This window comes from Aulonocara stuartgranti (assembly GCF_965226115.1).
Source record: "Aulonocara stuartgranti genome assembly, chromosome: 12".
Taxonomy (NCBI): domain Eukaryota; kingdom Metazoa; phylum Chordata; class Actinopteri; order Cichliformes; family Cichlidae; genus Aulonocara; species Aulonocara stuartgranti.
Genome location: NC_138948.1, coordinates 25,030,168 through 25,047,476, shown reverse-complemented (window position 1 = coordinate 25,047,476; position 17,309 = coordinate 25,030,168). Strand labels below are relative to the sequence as shown.

At 41.9% G+C, this 17,309-nt stretch overlaps 4 protein-coding genes across 5 annotated transcripts in view; 2 read left to right on the top strand and 2 right to left on the bottom strand.

The window, feature by feature from the left end:
* The first annotated feature begins 756 nt into the window (after nucleotides 1–756).
* On the top strand, nucleotides 757–5,232 carry gins4 (GINS complex subunit 4 (Sld5 homolog)). Its single transcript, XM_082554438.1, has 8 exons — nucleotides 757–1,042; nucleotides 1,137–1,223; nucleotides 2,901–3,014; nucleotides 3,096–3,193; nucleotides 3,290–3,378; nucleotides 3,502–3,592; nucleotides 3,730–3,834; nucleotides 4,170–5,232. Exons 1-7 carry the CDS (start codon nucleotides 944–946, stop codon nucleotides 3,824–3,826), a joined length of 675 nt encoding a protein of 224 aa, XP_082410564.1. The 5' UTR covers nucleotides 757–943; the 3' UTR covers nucleotides 3,827–3,834; nucleotides 4,170–5,232.
* A 98-nt stretch (nucleotides 5,233–5,330) lies between these two features.
* Nucleotides 5,331–7,569, top strand: ppp1r3c2b (protein phosphatase 1 regulatory subunit 3C2, duplicate b). Of its 2 annotated transcripts, XM_082554436.1 has the most exons (3): nucleotides 5,331–6,088; nucleotides 6,228–6,299; nucleotides 6,520–7,569. In XM_082554436.1, exons 1-3 carry the CDS (start codon nucleotides 6,018–6,020, stop codon nucleotides 7,388–7,390), a joined length of 1,014 nt encoding a protein of 337 aa, XP_082410562.1. In that variant the 5' UTR covers nucleotides 5,331–6,017; the 3' UTR covers nucleotides 7,391–7,569. The 2 variants fall into 2 exon arrangements, with proteins under 2 accessions (XP_082410562.1, XP_082410561.1); XM_082554435.1 differs by having other exon boundaries at nucleotides 5,331–6,299.
* Nucleotides 7,570–7,667: 98 nt separating this feature from the next.
* On the bottom strand, nucleotides 7,668–14,436 carry phyhip (phytanoyl-CoA 2-hydroxylase interacting protein). The gene is made up of 5 exons (XM_082554437.1): nucleotides 14,335–14,436; nucleotides 11,986–12,162; nucleotides 9,599–9,773; nucleotides 9,256–9,373; nucleotides 7,668–9,167 (listed from the first exon to the last, which is right to left on the bottom strand). Exons 2-5 carry the CDS (start codon nucleotides 12,151–12,153, stop codon nucleotides 8,624–8,626), a joined length of 1,005 nt encoding a protein of 334 aa, XP_082410563.1. The 5' UTR covers nucleotides 12,154–12,162; nucleotides 14,335–14,436; the 3' UTR covers nucleotides 7,668–8,623.
* A 2,261-nt stretch (nucleotides 14,437–16,697) lies between these two features.
* Nucleotides 16,698–17,309, bottom strand: part of LOC309719499 (uncharacterized protein) — a gene marked incomplete at its 5' end in the record, with an annotated part of 101,333 nt that continues 100,721 nt past the window's right edge. Inside the window, one exon of the mRNA XM_082555663.1 lies at nucleotides 16,698–16,737. The remainder of the gene's footprint in view (nucleotides 16,738–17,309) is intronic.

The window sequence follows — 17,309 nt, the reverse complement described above, 5'->3', positions numbered from 1 at the left end:
TACAACACAAAGCACCTTTACTGTTTACTGGCAATTAAATTTTATCAAATTCAATGACATGCTGATTTAGGAAATCAAATTGACTTCTACGGCATCAGTTATGTCTTTGTGTGTTTGTAATAATCACAATCTTTTGGTATTTCTTGAGTGAATATGCAGTACCCTGTCCTGTCACTGTCTTTTATACAGTGTCTATTATATTATGTCTATTAGTGGTATGGGAAGCATTTCTATGAGGGTTTTTCTAGATCATAAGTAATGCTTGTGTTATATATTTGATAGTATTAGCAGTAATTATCTGTAAATATATAAAATATATAATAAATATATATATAAAGATATCTCTCGCAATATAAGCACAATAACATAACTACTAATTATGATCCGTGAAAACACAATAGAAATGCTTCTCCCACCACTTTCTACCACTCTAGCATTACTTACAACAATCTTCAGCAACATGCAATATTTTGAGTGTATTGCTTGTATTCACAGCACGTGCTATGTAGAGAAGATTCCCTCAGTGATGCATTTCAGGAAAAACCGGGCTCATTGAACTTTTAAAGTTTGCGCTCCTGTAGCAGAAAATCCTCAACATCCCCGATCAATATTCTTCCTGAATGTCTAGAAACGAATTTACTGTCTTTTATTGAATGCTCCGTCCAATTATTAATAAAAACTATACTAAGCCTACGAGAAGGCTTGCCTGACAAGCTAAACTCGGGGAAACGAGCACAATGTAAATCTCGCGAGAAGAATCCCAGTGGCGCGAATAAACAACGAGTTTTTCCGCTAACTTGTGGCTGCTGTGACAGTAGTAGTCGCATTAGTACATTTTTTCTCATATTATTCAGTTTTAATTGCTCTATTTTTATTATTAATTTATTTTTAATTCAACAGATATTCTGCGTTTTGGTGAAATTTTGTATTTTTACTGAAAACCATGTCGGACGCTTTGTCTGACGACGGCAGCGACTTCAACCAGGATGACACCCAGGAGGATGTTATGACCCCGGCCGAGCTGATCGCTAAACTGGAAGAAGTAGGCCAGATTATTCCCCTGACGTGCAGACTCTTCACCTCTATTAGATATTCAGCACCGTCTTCACTGTTGTGTCCGTGTGTGTCGCCCACAGGCTTGGCTAAATGAGAAGTTCTCACCGGAGTTGCTGGAGAACAAATCAGAGGTGGTGGAGTGTGTGATGGAGCAGCTGACTCATATGGTAAACTACCCGGGGAATACCTCCTGCTGTGGGTTTCTAATGTTCAGTGGCATGCATGGTTATAGTTGAGTTTCTGAATTGCAAAACAGCAACTGAAACGCGAAGGACTGCAACCTATGACAATGTGCATGACTGATTCAAATGCAGCAGAGGGAAAACTATATTCAGTACTGTGCAAAAGTCTCGAGCCACCTCTCACTTTTTTATGTTTTTTATGTTATGTAGTGAAATTGATGCAGAATGTAAGGCAAAAGCAAAGTTAGTACAAGTCTAATGAGCTTGAAAGTCCATATTCCGTATGACCACCTTTATGTTATACACAGCCTGAACTCTCTTGGGCAAGCTTTCTTGTAATTTCTTTAAGTAATCTTTAGGAATTGTTCTCCAGACTTCTTAAAGGACATTAAAAGCTCTTTGATGTCGGCTGCCTTTTGTTCTGTTCTCTGTCAAGATGATCCCACACTGCTTCAATAATGTCGAGGCCAATCCATGACTGATAGTGTTCCGCTGTGTGGGTTTTTTTTGTTTTTGTTTTTTATGTTTGGGGTTTTTTTTTTTTTGTTGTTGTTTTTTTTCCCATCCAGGTATGCTTTTACTGCATTGGCAGTGTGTTAGGGATCATTGCCATGCTTAAAAATGACTTGTTTGGAAAAAAAAAACTTGTCTAGTTTGCACAATTTTATTTAATGGCACACATGCTGAGATATACCAAGCTGATTCTCAGTGAGAATCATCTTGTTGGTGTAGAAATATAATTTCATACCTGTAAAATGTTTTTTTTCTTTGGCATTTTTAATAGATTCAACTAAAGGAGTGAAAAGAAAGAATGTGTTTTTTGCTACAGGCTCCCAATAGCAAAGTGCCTAAAGTAGCACGTTAAAATAGCTTCTTTGTTAAGTTGTCTGTTGTTTTTGCAGACGCGTTACTGGCTTTTCCTTCGAATTCGGTGCCTTTTCGTGCTCGGATGATTCATAGGTCAGTGTTAAGTGGCTTAACAAACAAAAATAGGTGCATTCCACCTCTTCTAAACTGTGAATTTTTTTTTAACCCATAAGAAGCAAAAGATTGTAGAAAAAGACCCATTACAATTCACTAGAGCTCAAAATGCCACTTTATACACACAAATTAATTTATTTTTCAGTGTGAGTTTAAAGAAAGTAATTTCCTCTTCAGTGGGTCAAAAAACATCAAATGTTCAAAATATAGAAGTTGAATTCAGGAATATCTGAGATTTCTTCTTTTTGTTCGTTTACTTGAATTATTACAAAAATGTTTTAATTTCTTCTGTCACCTGACAGATCAGCACTTCATTGCTGGTTTTCTTACTATTTAGTTTCATTAGTATGGATAAATTGATCTATAGGAAGCCCTGCAATTGATATCAAGACTTTGATGGTAATGTCAAATGTGTAATGTGGTGGTTTCAAAATAAAATCTCAAACAATTCAGGGCAATGTGGTTTGCTCTGTGACAAACTACTAACTAAAGCTGCTGCCTGTCAGTAGGACCTTGATTACATTACTATACATCCAGATGTGGAGAGTCATTCATTTCAGATGATTAGGATGGTATTAACACTGATATTCAAACATATCCCAGGGCTGTTGCTTTTCTGGTCATTCTGAGTAGCCCTGAATAAAAGGACCCTTTAATTTCTGACAGTTTTGTCACCAACAGGAGTCCAACTTGCAGCGGGTGAAGAAAGGCGATGCAAAGGCCAGCATCCATCGTATGGAAATAGACAGGATCCGCTACGTTCTCAGCAGCTACCTGCGCTCTCGTCTGCAGAAGGTCGGTTGGGTCGGCGCCACAAAACTGAGTTTTCGCTAAGTTGGTGACATCTGCCTGACCTTTTGTGCTGTTCATGTCTAGATTGAAAAGTATTTCCCACATGTCTTGGAGAGAGAGAAGTCTCGGGGTGAGGGCGAGCCATCTCTGCTGTCGCCTGAGGAGTTTGCTTTTGCCAAAGAGTGAGTGTACTGGAATAAAGTCGTTTAAATCGCTGCGGTTCTTGCAACACTTGGGAATTTTTTTTTAAATCACATGCCAACACATCTGGCTTGCAGGTATTATGCCAACACAGAAAGCTACCTGAAGGCTGTAGCACTGAAGCGCATGCCAGCCAATGTACAGACTATGGATATGCTCAAAGCAGGTAAGGTGTCGTTCTGTGTCTAAAATGGTGATACTATTAGCCCATGCAGACAAATGGTGACATTTGCTGTGACATTTTTACTGACCATTGCACTGGATTCACCACTGTGTATCCTAATGTTAGTGCCTGAGCCCTGCCTGGACTCCTTTGTGTTTCTGCGAGTGAAAGAGAGACAGGAAAACATCCTGGTAGAGCCTGAAACGGAGGATCAGAGGTTTGTTTGCCAATATTTCTCTGGATGTGCTATTATTTAGGCATCCAGTAGGTGACAGTGTTGCCTTCTTGCATTCGCTAACCTTTTTCTGTATAGATACTAAACTGATAAAATCTCCACTGTGTCTCTTCTATCAGAGAGTATGTCGTGGATCTCGAAGAGGGCTCTCAACACCTAATGCGTTATCGAACTATAGCTCCACTTGTGTCAAGTGGAGCTGTGCAGTTGATATGAATGCAAAGGTCAGTACCAGTGAGCCTTGACTGAGGCATCTTTGTCATTAACTCAATACTGCCCTCACACCCTCTTCTACAGGCATCTAAAAATTCATTTCTGCAGCTCTTACATAAGCCATGGCTTTGCGGTGACATCTGGATTTATTTTTAGTGCTTACTTTTTTCTCTTTCCCTTTTTTCCCTTCTTGAGTGTTCATTGTCTCTTGGCAACAGATAATAAAAAACAGCATTGAAATTTTAAAGCACCATGATGTGTTTACAACAAATTTTAGTTGCCATCTCTAAACTAAACTACTGTTAACAGTCAAGGGCAATTAATAGTGGTCTTTTATATGTTGCAGGTTGCTTGTTACTTTGGATCCAGGAGACATTCCTGAAATAAAGACTGCACAGAGATCACATCAGGAAGCATGCCCTTCATCTTCATCTTTCATCCAGAATAAGGACTGACTTTTGGGATGTAAATATAGAGATGTTTGCAGCACCATGGGACCAGAATTTAATTCTGTGGGGGCGGGGGACACACAATCGAGGTCACTGCCAGCGGAAACTAAAAGCTGTGGATGAACCCTGTTTACTAAACTAGGTTTTTTGCAGCGCTGAGTTTGTATTTTTGGATCTTTTTAATCATGCCATGACATATGCTTTGTTGTGTAGTACGTTGGTGTGCGTGTGACTGATAAAGACAGCTCTGTCTAATCTGTTTATTCATTACTCTTCATGTTGCTTCATCCAAATGATTCATGTTATTGGATGATTTCTCAGCTGCTCCATAACCGGATGCATCAGATGACCCGACGGTGAAATTTCATCAGTTCACTTGGCATCATAATGCCTTCCATCCTGTGCTCATGCTACATGTGCATGCCTCTTTGCAAGATCAGGGTTTGTTTGCTGTGATTTAAGGACATTCACACTTGAATTAACATGCTTTAATGTCATTGATTATCCTGTTAATGCTCACGTAGCTGTTGTACATCATGACATTACTCTTTTTCACATGTTGAAAGTTTCCTTTTTGACTTTGCTTTAAACTTTAACCTAAAAGATGTTATGAGAACATTGTTATGTAAGTGTTTCAGCGCGAGCAATCAGTGCTTATTGTTTGCCTTCACATAAATTCACCAGTAATTAGAACTAATAAGGGATTGAAAGAGTGGGCTTAGACAGTCGTCTTGATTACTCTCTGTTGCTAACTCTTAAACTGCATTCATAGAAGACCTGGAGAAGAAATGTTACTTGATGTTCTGATTATCACACTGCTGTCATATAGTGTGGGCCTTGACCTGGTAAAACCAGGAACAAATCAAGTTGATTTAGATGTCTGATAGCATACAGTGTGGGGAACGGGCCTGTTATTATTCCTATTAAAATGTTGGAAAATAAAGTAAATATTCCCTCAGGCATCGAAGATAGTTTGAAATGTGAGTTGGAGAAAAAAATAAAATGATTGTGAAAAAAAATTGCATTTATTAAACACTACACCATTTTTTTAGGCTTTGTAAAATCTTGACATTTGTAACAGTTTTTATCATTTCACACTAATTGTAAAGTCATAAAAATGTCCTGTAGTTTGGTGGCAACAGTCTCAGTAAAGATAGGTCTTCCATGTGTGGATATGTATGGAACTTGATATACTCGCATACGCACATGGACTGATTCCTGAATAGCTTCTTCGGCTAAGTGACCAGCCTGCTGAGAGTTGTTTGTAATCCGGCCCTCCTCAGGTTTGCACATGCTGATGGACTGTGGGGCAGTGATTCCTTTAGAGCAGGCGCTAGATAGCAAAGGTTTGGAGCCATGCCCAGGCCTCTGTGGGATCTGTGTCCACTAACAGGTGTGAGAATAAAGGGCAGGATAACCTGGATAGTTTCCATAATGCAGAGTGGAATTACACAAAGAAGACTTTGATGTATGTAACGCAGATCGTCAACACTGGACAATGAATGTGCAAGGTGACGATACAAATATTTAACTTCACATGGTTAACATTTAGGTGTGTTCATATGTTTCTTTCCCATAATTAAATTATTTATTTATGCAAAGTAATGGCAACCTATGAAAACATAAAACTTACTGAAATGCAGTACCACAGGGAGACATAAAGAGAAAAATAGTCACAAGCTGATTGGTCAGGACAGCGAAGAGGGTGGAGTTTACAATATGACATCTAAACTGAGGTGATATAAATGTGTTGTGCCAGATTCTCCTGTGGGGAACAACTGACAACACAACTGCAACACGCTACTCATGGGAGATTGTAAGTACATTTTTAAATGTCAGAATTACACACAAAGATTGTTGCATGTTGTCACACACCAATCTTTGTGTGCAACTTTTTTTTCTTTTTTAAATACAGATTTTCTTGTAATTGTGACAGATTTTTTTCTTTTTTCCAGAACTCCAAACATTGAGGACAATATTCCCATCACTCAGCATAGGAATACCAGCATGGAGATGTCCAGTACATCGTAAGCAGACACAACACACACACAAACTGTGCAGATTAGCTTGCACAACTTCTTTAGGGGTTAAATTAAAATTACCATAATATTTTTTATCAGATCCCTTTCACGTTGTGATGCCTTCCTTAAAAGCCCTGCATAAACATGTAATGACACAACTGCGATATATACAAAGATATATTCACATTTCCAGTCAGTACTGAGGTCCACGTGTGTTTCTTGTTAGTGTCCTGCCAGTGGTTGGCTTTGGGTCGATGGCTCGGACAGCCGGACTGCTGGAGATTGCTGTCAGGCTGTGCTTAAACCAGCGTAAACAACTGTGTCCTCATGTCTGGGTTCCCATCCTGAAACCCCAGCGATCCTGCATCCGTCCTCCAGCTTCAGAGCACTTATCCTCTGACATCTTGAGCCAAGTCTTTCCGCCCCATCCTTCCTCACCTTTCCTCGATGACTTGGACGACGGCGATGATGATGTGTTGTTCCCAATCAAGAGCAAACGTGTTGTTTTTGCCGACTCGCGGGGATTGTCTCTAACAGCCGTGCGAGTGTTTTCCGACAAAGAAGAGCAGTCTGACCTCGACCTGCTGCCATCACTGCAGTCTCTGGGCAGCATGACAGAGGATGGCTACAGCTGCACAGTCAGCACCTGCTGCCCAGGAACACAGCTCAAACTGGGCTTCCCGCAGCCATCTGCAAATTTCCAGGCCTTTCGTGCCAAGCTGGCAGAGAGCATGGTCATCTTGGAGAACTGCAGTATCAGCGAGAAGGCCCTCCGGGGTACCGTAAGGGTTAAGAATGTCAGCTACCAGAAGGATGTGCGTGTGCGCATCACCTTTGACTCGTGGCAGAGCTACAGAGACGTGCCCTGCACGTACCTGCAGAAACGCTTCGGAGGACCTCAGACGGACATCTTTGAATTTGACATTACTATTCCTAAAGTGCTAGATGCCAAAAGGAAGATTGAGTTCTGTTTAAGTTATTTGCCAGGAGGGCACAGCGAGCCTTTTTGGGACAATAACGATGGACAGAATTACAGCATTACAGTGAGCGTGAACTCACATCTGTGCCATGGGAAGAATCTAAGTGAAAGGTCATGACTCACTAAACCTAGAAGTGATCCTGTTTTTTTCCCACCTTCGTGTATACTGTATCAGTCCTGGGTGAAGGTTTCGTGTACATTTTTGTGTTTTTCTGTGAAATGTTACTTCTTTTATTTTTGATCATGTTTATACTGCTTAGTAACAGTTCTATATTTTAAAAATGTCTTTAAAACAGATCAGTTTTGGTGTCAGTTCCTTTCACGTTAAGCATCACACACTGTGTCCTGCATTTTGGCCCGTCACCACAGGATGAATTATTGTTGTGCGACAGGGAGGGGATCCCTTTCACTTTAGGCATTTCTGGGATTCCCATATAGGTCAGAGATTACTGGGCAGGGACAAACAGGAGGCCAATAGCAGAAGCCGCTAATCTTAGCACAGCTGCCAAAGAGTGACTGCAGGGAGCTTTGAGAGCTTCCTCATTACCTTTCTCTTATGTTCAAACACTGAACCTCCTCCTAATGGCTTTTACTGTTACAAAGTATCCTACTGTTCTGCAGTATGACAATTTCTTAGTCATAACCTTACATTTAAAGTGAAGCAGGAAAGTATTCAGTGAGGATGCTGGAAACTAACGTTCATGTTTCAGTGTAGTATAAGTGATTAGACTTCATTTTGTAGGAGAAACATGGCAGTGTATGTTGTTTGAGAGGTGATCACAATAAACTGAAATAATCTCCACAGGAAAAAAAAGAAGAAGTTTACATGCCGTCACACCAGCTTTGACTTGTCACAGCAAAGAAAGAGCAGGAGGACTGATGATGGCTGAGTAAGCTATGAAAGTGAGCAAGTGTCCATATTAGAAAAACGTCATCTTGACTATTATTTCCCTACTGCAACAAGTCAAAATGTCAGTTGTGAAAAAAACACATCAAAGGGAAAATGGGCAAAAACAAAAAGAACATCACCATGATGATGCCAGAAAAAACAGTCTTCTTAAGCCTGCTGTGTTTTCAGTGCATTTTTTTTTGTCATGGATGCATGTTCATTGTATTTCCAGCTGTGATTAGGATGGAGTAATGCTATACACACTTTTATAAGTCTTCTAGTTTAAATACACTATCTGGTCCAGGCAGGAGGGAGGAGGGAAAGCAGCACGAGTGCACCCTGAGAGGTGACTCTTTCCACAGTGTTCTGACCTACACATGATGGGCTCAACCATCTTTTTGCATCACAGCGTCTGTCTTGGCTGCAGACTTGCACACTTCAAGTTCTGCGCCAGCGCTTCCCTCAGCGTCCCACGCTGATGTTGCACACTTTGCAGCTCGGGTCTTTCTTGGCATTGGCGGTGGTCAGACTCATAAGCTGGTGCCCGCTGATTTGCTCCACGCCGCCCTGATCCAAGTGAACCGGCTCGGTGAACAGCACCTCGAGGATGACGTCGCTGGCGTGGCAGTACAAGGGCTCCTCCCCGGGTCTCTGAGAGGCAGTGTAAGTCAAAAAGGGGTTGGAAGCCAAGTCCAGCATAGGGAGGCGGGTGCGGCAGAAGGCATCTCCCTCTGAGCCAACAGGGGCAAGCACCAGCACCACATAGTGGTAGGCCGTGTACATGCAGTAGAAGTCTGCAAAATACAGGCAGATGTTGGGGTTCAGCAGGTGTCCAGCCGGGATCTGAAACCGCAGGGGTCCGTACGGGGAGTCTTTGGGAGGGAGCCCTGTATCAAACTCTGTGTTGCAGCTGAAGAAGACTCCATGCAGTTTGCCGCTGATGGGTGAGCCGTGACTCCCACTGGTGTCTTTGAGGGCTGGACGCATCAGACCTCCACACTCCTTTCTAATTCCATACATTAAAAAAGGAAAATGAGTTATTGCACTCTGTTCATATGGGAATGTATAATAAAGAGAAAAAGTGAAGTGCCTACCTGACATAATCAAAGTAGTCTGGGTGCTGGTTGCGATAAAAGACAGAGAATTTCAGCAGCCTCCCCGCTGAGCCCTTGGCCTTGTCGAGAAGCTGCTGTAGGTGCTCCATTGCGTAGTCTGCAAAGTTTAAGTTTTGAAGCTGTGAAACTACTTGAAGTCTACACTACTTTCAAAGGTTAATGACTATCTGGTGCTGAGACAGAATTGTGGGTTGTTGTCTTGCCATTTTTGTGCGCTGCACTTTTTTGTTCCTCTCTTGTATCACTTTGGTCAGATCTCTGATGTGTGACTGCATGCATAATCACTGTTATTTTAGTCACAACACACGAGTGCATGTCTTACCCCCAGTGCAAAACTCCACCACCTGGCTCCACTCTGAGACCAAATAATCACCATCTGGCTGTCGGACAGCAGTTTGAACAGCAACACAATATTCTGTCCGCGGGCTGAGGAACCAGTGTCCCCTCACTGCCATGGGGAGAGGCACGGCTTTGGCCACCAGCTTGGTCGGCACGTCCTGCAGGATGAAGCAGGAAGCAGGTGACACCAGGGTACAGGATGCAAGCCTTTAACGGTCTGCCGCATGCATCATTTACATTTCAAAGCCGATGCAGATGCAATTGTTAGTCAAGCATTTCCTTCCATAAACTTTGCCTTTATTAGTGTGAGATTCCATTTTTAAGCCCCAGCTGCTGTAACTAGGATACATCTAATCAAAACAGCAGCTTCGTTTTGACCAAGGCCTCTAAGCAGCACAGCTAATTACTACAGGCTCAGAGGTCCATATATCCATAGCAACATCTCTGATGCAAGTTTGTTTGTGCCTCTTCGTGTATCAGAGAGAAATCATATCCTCCATCTAAGAAGAGCTCGCTCAGCCTGCCTTGATTTCACAAAAGCACTTTTTAGTTTGTGAATGCGTGCTGCAATAATATGCCATAATTACAGTCGGCATTTTGCATCTGCGGAGATAGCAACTGTTTCTTTTCATTATCATTATTTCAGGCTACAGGCATGCCATCAGTATAACTATTAAAAAGAACACGAGAAAAAAAGGGAAGAAAATTTAAAAAATGATTGGAAGGAAAAAATACGTTTTGAAATGTATAAATAGAGAATAAGGCTTGTGGTGGCTTTGGATGTGTGGAGCAGGCAAGAGGGAATGCATAGCTGTTGAAGTCTTTGGAGTTAGTAGGGTTTCATCATTAAGTTTAAGTTTAATTATCCCACAGTTTATTTTTAATGTCTGAGTAATAGCTCATAGTGCTGGCGGGGGCACAGAAGTGACCCTATGTGATAATGACTTCTCTAAAAGCCATCTGGGGTCAAACGTGCTGGAAGTGCTGGTAGAAGTTCATCATCATTTGGGGCTGCTTTGTTACCACAGTGCCTGTCAGCTTGCAGACACTGAGGGAAAAAATATTAATTTGAAAGCGGACCAAGAAAATTTCCATTTGAATTTCAGGACAGAAGTCAATATGAGAGCGGACTTAACAAGATGATGATCAACAGCAAGTTAATGAACCACAGAAAAGCTGCAGGTTTCAGAATGGCCAAATCATGACTTTAGCCCACTTGAGATGTGACTGTGACCTGAATAGAAGATGCACAATCATGAAATCTCAGAGTCCACAAAGGCCTCACAAGCAGCTACAGGAAATGAGCGATGAAGTTTTCGCTGGTAAAGGAGATAAAACAAGTTCATGAAGTGAAGAGTTCACAACTTTTTCCGCCTTGCACTGTAAGATGTGACTCAGCACTTCAGGTACAGATATGAACTGCTGTTGTGTTGAGTCATGTTATGTTTGTCTTTAATTGGGACGTCAGTGCTGAATGAAAATCAGACCGGGCTGTATGAGTAACATAGAGGTTCTGGTAACCACAAAGGAGTTCACCAGCTTCTGTGGAACTGCACACTGCATGAGTATTTCTAAAATTCATCCAAGTCAGCAATCTATCTTGCTCACACTGAAAAGTCTGCATAGCTGGAATAATGTTTAGATTAACTTAAAGTGGAACTAAGTTCAACAGGAGTTCCCGCCGTTCTGTGGGTCTGAGCCGCTATCATGGCTCAGAGCAAATGAGGATATGTCTTATATATCTAATATGACCCAGAGAGAGCAGATGGAAAGTAGCTGGTAGCTACACATCTCTTCCCTATGCTCAAGATTAATAGACTCTGACCAACATTAAAGATAAAACTAAAAAAAGATTTGTTGTCACATTATATCTGCGTTTCATGAAATCTTTTAAATTAATGAATTTAACCATGCACACGGGAAGGAATTAACATGAAAATACGTCTCCATGCTGCAGCTGAATTTGTCAGGTTTTGTCCACTTTCAAAAAAATATATAATAAAAGAAACAATGTGCAAGTGAGTCACTGGCCCGAAGCTGTTGACTGCACACATTTTCCTTTTCGCTTGTATTGGAAGTGACTGAAAGGGCACAACCACAGTTTTCTGTGTTCCGAGTAACAACGTGTAAGGCAGTCATCTGCTCAGCAAAGCAGACTTCGATGAAATTCAAATGATTTCCTGCCTCGTTCGTGCTGCCCGCTGTTAATTAGGAAATGACGCACAGTAAACGGATGATGAAAACGAGCACTGTGACCGGTGTGAATCTGGAGCATGAGTCTAGATGACACCAATACGGAGCAGGCTGCCTTCGGGGAGAAGGTGGGGGAAAGGTATGTGAGGTCATGCTGGAATTACAGAATGATCAGACCCTGTGTTTGAAGCGGTTGGGGTCCCTGTTGGCCTTGCGGCTTAAGTCGATGAAGAAGTGTGTGGCTCTGGCCGTGTCCTCGGGGGTCATATCCCACATGATCCGGAAGGAGTCGCAGGTCACCTCACAAATCTGGATATTACAGGGGGTCGAAAGGGGAGCATCCATGTCTGTAATCTGCCATTAGAATTAGAGATAAAAGCACTGAGTTAGATTGTAATAAGGGGATGTAATACTGGTGCCCCAGATAGGGGTGGGGGTGGGGGATATCTGCTAAGAGATTAAACCGTGCCACTGTACAACAGTTCAAAACAAAACACCTCAGCTGAATGAAATTAACCTTTCATTTAGAGATCTGTGTCCAAGCTCTTTCTTCACTGCCCCCCCCCCCCACCCTTAACTGACATTTCCCATCATTGCACAACTCGATACGCTCCCAGCTGAGTGACTGGCCCCTGTTCCCCCCCTCCTGCATTTCATAATCCACCTACAGCAGTCTCTCAGCAACCACACGTCTCGCTGCCTCCCTCAATCTTCTCCTGTAATTCGCAAGGAAGGGGTCACAAACAAAAACCTTTCCGCACCCGTCAGCAGGCATCCAAACGTAAAAGGGAAAACTTTCTAAACATTTCTGTCTCCTTGCTGATATCTGCTCCTTTTCAAAACTGCAAGCGACGCGACTCCTTTCAGCTCAAGGAAAGCAGGGAGGTTTAAGCATCTGTAGCAGGTGATGTATGATCATATTTCCTGAGCTGCCCATCAGCAGTTCGATCTAGGCTGCTGCACATAGCCTTGAGTGTCAGGCTGGGAGCAATCTGTTGGCCAGCCTGTGTTTGTCCCATTAACTGTCACCTACCCTCCTCTTAAATGATGGTAACTCTCTTCAGTGTGTCCACAGTGCTCCTGTTTATCCCAGCTTGCTTGCAGTTTTCATCAGTCTAGTGTTACTGCAATAGTCTCCTCCACAGCTACAGTATATTTACTGATCTCTTGCAGTATTTTCAACACCAAAAGCAGCATTTTGCATATTTCTCTTATTAGCCCTGGCACAGTGAGCACGTGGCAAATATGTGTTCAAAAATAACTCCCCCCGTTGTGCTCCCTGTGATCCTACAAATTGCCTGGTTTAGAGTCATTGTCTGATTGCCGGGTCTGCTAAGGTGCGCCCCACCCGTCAGTGTGATGGACAGGCTGCGGTAGCTCATTAAAACCTGTGAACTGTGAAATTTGTGCGATGGCTCGTTCACACGGGCAACCGGGGCAGGGAGCCGCACCGTGCACGTGCAGTTCCACGCATCTGTTTTCCAGCTGCTGTTCTCTTTTCTTGCCATAGTGTGCCTTTTTTTTCAGAGATAGAAACTGGGGCAACAGAAGATTCTCTCAGGACAAGTCATCAAAGCTCCCCGTGCGTCTGCATATGCTCCACTTTTGGATGGCAGAGATGTGAACACAGTTCAAATTCAGGTTGTTATACCATTCACACAATTACATTTCTCTCACTTAGAAAAAAACACACCAGTGTGAGCCAATTATCTCCACCACATTACCAGCTTTAACAGACAGCTGCTCCACATAAGGCAATGTGGTCTAACTAATAATTATTATGAGTACACATCATAACTCATAATTCATCTAGAAGTGCATAATTAGGCTACAGTTCACATCTCTGGCTGAAGTACATAACACACACACAGATGTTGTGCTGTAATCATGCATATGGAGCAGGGCATAGAAAGCAGCTCTCTGGTTCAAAGCTACGTTTCTTCTTCTTCTTCTTTGAGGAGAATAGTTTAAAAGACATTTACATAGCTAGGCGAGAGGGGAGGAAAAGGCGCAAGCTTTAGTTCTTAAACTGGGATGCTGAAAAGGCAGTCGCCGGGTATGAAAATGGAAATATTATCTCTTCGTTAAAGTAGTTTGAAGCGATGCACAGTTGGCACTGACATTTACCAGAATGACGCCCAATCTCTTTACACGAATCAGTCAGGGCTGCCATGTGAAATGTCCTCGCAGTCGCACGCAAAATGTCATTGGTGGGATTTAATAAATACCCAAAGTTGGCAGGGGGGAAAAATGCATGTTGACACCAAAAGAATAACAATCTGTAAATAAAACTCCAGCATCTGCTGCATTCATCTGACTTCATGTCAAATATATTTGGAGAAAACACACACACACACACACACACACACACACACACACACACACACACACACACACACACACACACACCCAGGATAAGATCATTTGATGTCAACAACTTGTAAATAGACTCGTTTAATAAATTGATTCATTTTCTGGGACTCAGAATAATGTAATGTGAAGAATAATGTAAAAAAAATTCCTTACTTGTATGAGGCTCAAATTTGAGATGGTAGAAGGTCGTCTTATTTCGCTTTCTAATTGCCTGCTATCGTTCAGCCGATGATAGATCCTCCAGGAAAACTGATTAGGAGGTGAAACGAACACACAGCCTCCTCTCTTCCTCTTTCTCCGTCTGTTTCTCTCTCTCTGTGTCACACAAACACTCTAACCCCCCACCTCCCACTTCCTGCCTCCCTCTCTCCCCCCCCCTCCCAATCTCATTTTTCGCTCTGGGCGCTGCACGATGATAACTTGACTCCTCTGCACCCATAAAGGATGAATTAAAAGCTGAAAGAAGGAAAGGGGGGATAAAAAAGAGAGAAGATTTTTCCAGTTGCAGTGTGACCGCAGCGAGACACTCAGTGTACCTCGGCAGCATCGGAGCTCTCGCCAGCCAACCGTGCACAGCACATCACATCACTCGCTTGTAAATCTGCCCCGAAGCACAAAATCCAAATATACTCTAATCTGAACACTGAACTGCCAACATAAATGTCACCTCTCAGATATGGAGAAAGTCTGGGCTCTGGGAGTCTGAAGGTAGAAAGAATAACTGCTTTTTGCGCACTCAACTTGCCACACATTATTCTAAACAAATTACACTGTGAGTGGTGGCCCATAAAATTACACAGAGTCCTGTCAAGACCTCAAAAAACATACATGTGCCAACTGTCATGCCATATGGACCAACTCCACAGGGCATCTCCTTCTAGCCTATTCGGAGGTGGGGGATGCCACTATCTAAGTCCTGAGTAATCAGATTTCCACTTGCATTCATTTTCTGTGGGATGTTTTTGTTGTTTTTTTTGTGCTTGTTCGACCTCACTGGACAATTTAATTTAGGATTGCATCAGAGATTAAAGAGACCCTCCCCAGATTAATGCATATAATCTGCTACTAAAACAATAGACATGAGTGTAGGCTAAAGAGAGATAACAAAGGGATGAATTCATAGTGCTAGTGAAGTCCTTTCACTGTGTTTTATTTCGAAAAAAATGACAAAGATATAGTGCCTTAATTCCACACACTGTGTGGCATATTGAAAAGCTTCATTTATTTCCAGACAGCCACAGATAAGTGATACCCCTAGAGTATAATTAAACTGCAATCATCCATCATTAGTCATGCCATGACAGCCTCTGTCCAAATAACCGTCCCTGCTTCAGAAATGGGAATAACCAGTTTTTTAGGAGAGCAGTAGGTGTGCGTGTAGAGAAAGCAGAATCTGGCCCCATGTTATGGTTACAAATTGGCATATTTGAGTTGTGTTTTTAAAACAAATATCGTAAATTTATTCTAGACTCATTCAAGTATTTGCCGAGAGGTCCTTCCCTTATCAAAGGGACCAGGCACTGTTTGACCCAGGTTACCAAAAGTCTGTGGCACCCCTAGGAGGAATATACTATTACTACATTTACATAAGCGGATGCTCCCAGAATAATGTGTTACACAGATGTTCAGTCCGCACACTGGGAGAATCTGTGTCCACCAAATTATGAACAAACTCCATAAAAAGTTTTATTAGCAACTTGGCATTTTCTCTGAATAGATGAAATATTCTCAGCACATTTGCAAAACTCGAATTACACATTACGTGTTATATGTAAAGACTGTTAATCCTCATGTGGCCACATGGGAGCTATACTGATATAAATAGTGTGATGTTCAAAATCTTAAACTAAATTTGGGAACCCAAATTCAGTATAATGCAAAAACAGAAGCTGTATAATTTGTATCAACCTTGAAAGTCAATATCTGGAATGAACATTTTTATTCTTCAGCACAGTCTGTTAGGTAGTTTCATTGTAATTTATTTAGTCTTCAGGAATAGCTCTCCAGGATTCTGGAAGGACATCCAAAGCTGTTCTTTGGATGGTGGCTGCTTTTTGTTCCATTCTCTGGCAAGATGATTCCACACTTCTTCAGTAACGTCTTGTTTCTTCAAGACACGACTCTTTGAACTCGTCTGCAGTAGATAGTATTTTAAGTATGCCACTGAACAGGCTGAATCGGAGGGCCAGCTCTGTTCTAGGATGCCCTCTAGACCCAGGGGAGGTGGTGAGTGACAGGAGAATGGTGGCTAAGCTGTCATTCCTGTTGGACAACATCTCCCACCCCATGCAGGAGACTCTAACAGCACTGAACAGCTCCTTCAGTGGCAAGCTGCGGCACCCCTCTTTCCTTCCCACTGCTGTCAGACTCCACAACAAAGACTTCGCAGTATTTTATTCTGTTGTATATAGTATCTTGTTCTTATTATCTTATCCTATTCCAGGGTTTTTCTTATTTTTTGGTACTGTAACTGTGCACTGTCCACTTTCTGCTGTGACACAACAAATTTCTGACATGTGGGACTAATAAAGGTTATCTTATCTTATCTTATCTTATCTTATCTTATCTTATCTTATCTTATCTTATCTTATCTTATCTTACTTCTTCAGCCTTTCACTTGTCCAGTTTCCTCAAATTTCTTAAGGACACACTCCACACCATGTTAAGATATGCCAGGTTGTCACCTTATACTTCTTTGGGAACCACATTGCTGACTCCCAATAATAGTATTTTATGTTTATCAAACTGTGTTATGTTTGGCATATTTTGTAGATTCAACAAAAGAAACAGGAACTAGTAACAAAGTACCTAAAGACACAATTTAAAATTTAATGCCAAATGAAACACAATTCTTTGCTAACTGGTCTGTTATGTGTAAACACAATAGTGGTTCAAGTGTTTTGGCTACAAATAACAGACAGACCGAACTGAAAATGAACCAGAAAGCAGCAGATCTCCAAAAAAAGAGAGCTTTGAATCACCTTCAGAAAGCCCAGGAAACTCTTGCTCTAGACTACTTAAAAATTAGCAGAAAGTCTGGCTTCTTGGAAACAAAATATAAAGAAATGAGGGGTGAGTCAAGACTTTTGCATGGACCAAATACCAAATTTACAATTTGGTATTATTAG

Excerpts from the sequence above, each read along its gene's own strand:
- ppp1r3c2b (XM_082554435.1), top strand. The coding sequence starts at position 6,079 with ATGGGAGATTGTAAGTACATTTTTAAATGTCAGAATTACACACAAAGA. Across the intron at positions 6,300-6,519 it reads ATGGAGATGTCCAGTACATC|TGTCCTGCCAGTGGTTGGCT; the intron begins GTAAGCAGACAC and ends GTTTCTTGTTAG.
- gins4 (XM_082554438.1), top strand. The coding sequence starts at position 944 with ATGTCGGACGCTTTGTCTGACGACGGCAGCGACTTCAACCAGGATGAC. Across the intron at positions 1,224-2,900 it reads TGGAGCAGCTGACTCATATG|GAGTCCAACTTGCAGCGGGT; the intron begins GTAAACTACCCG and ends TGTCACCAACAG. Across the intron at positions 3,015-3,095 it reads TGCGCTCTCGTCTGCAGAAG|ATTGAAAAGTATTTCCCACA; the intron begins GTCGGTTGGGTC and ends GTTCATGTCTAG.
- phyhip (XM_082554437.1), bottom strand. The coding sequence starts at position 12,153 with ATGGATGCTCCCCTTTCGACCCCCTGTAATATCCAGATTTGTGAGGTG. Across the intron at positions 9,774-11,985 it reads CCAACCGCTTCAAACACAGG|GACGTGCCGACCAAGCTGGT; the intron begins GTCTGATCATTC and ends TTCATCCTGCAG. Across the intron at positions 9,374-9,598 it reads GGTGGAGTTTTGCACTGGGG|ACTACGCAATGGAGCACCTA; the intron begins GTAAGACATGCA and ends TAAACTTTGCAG.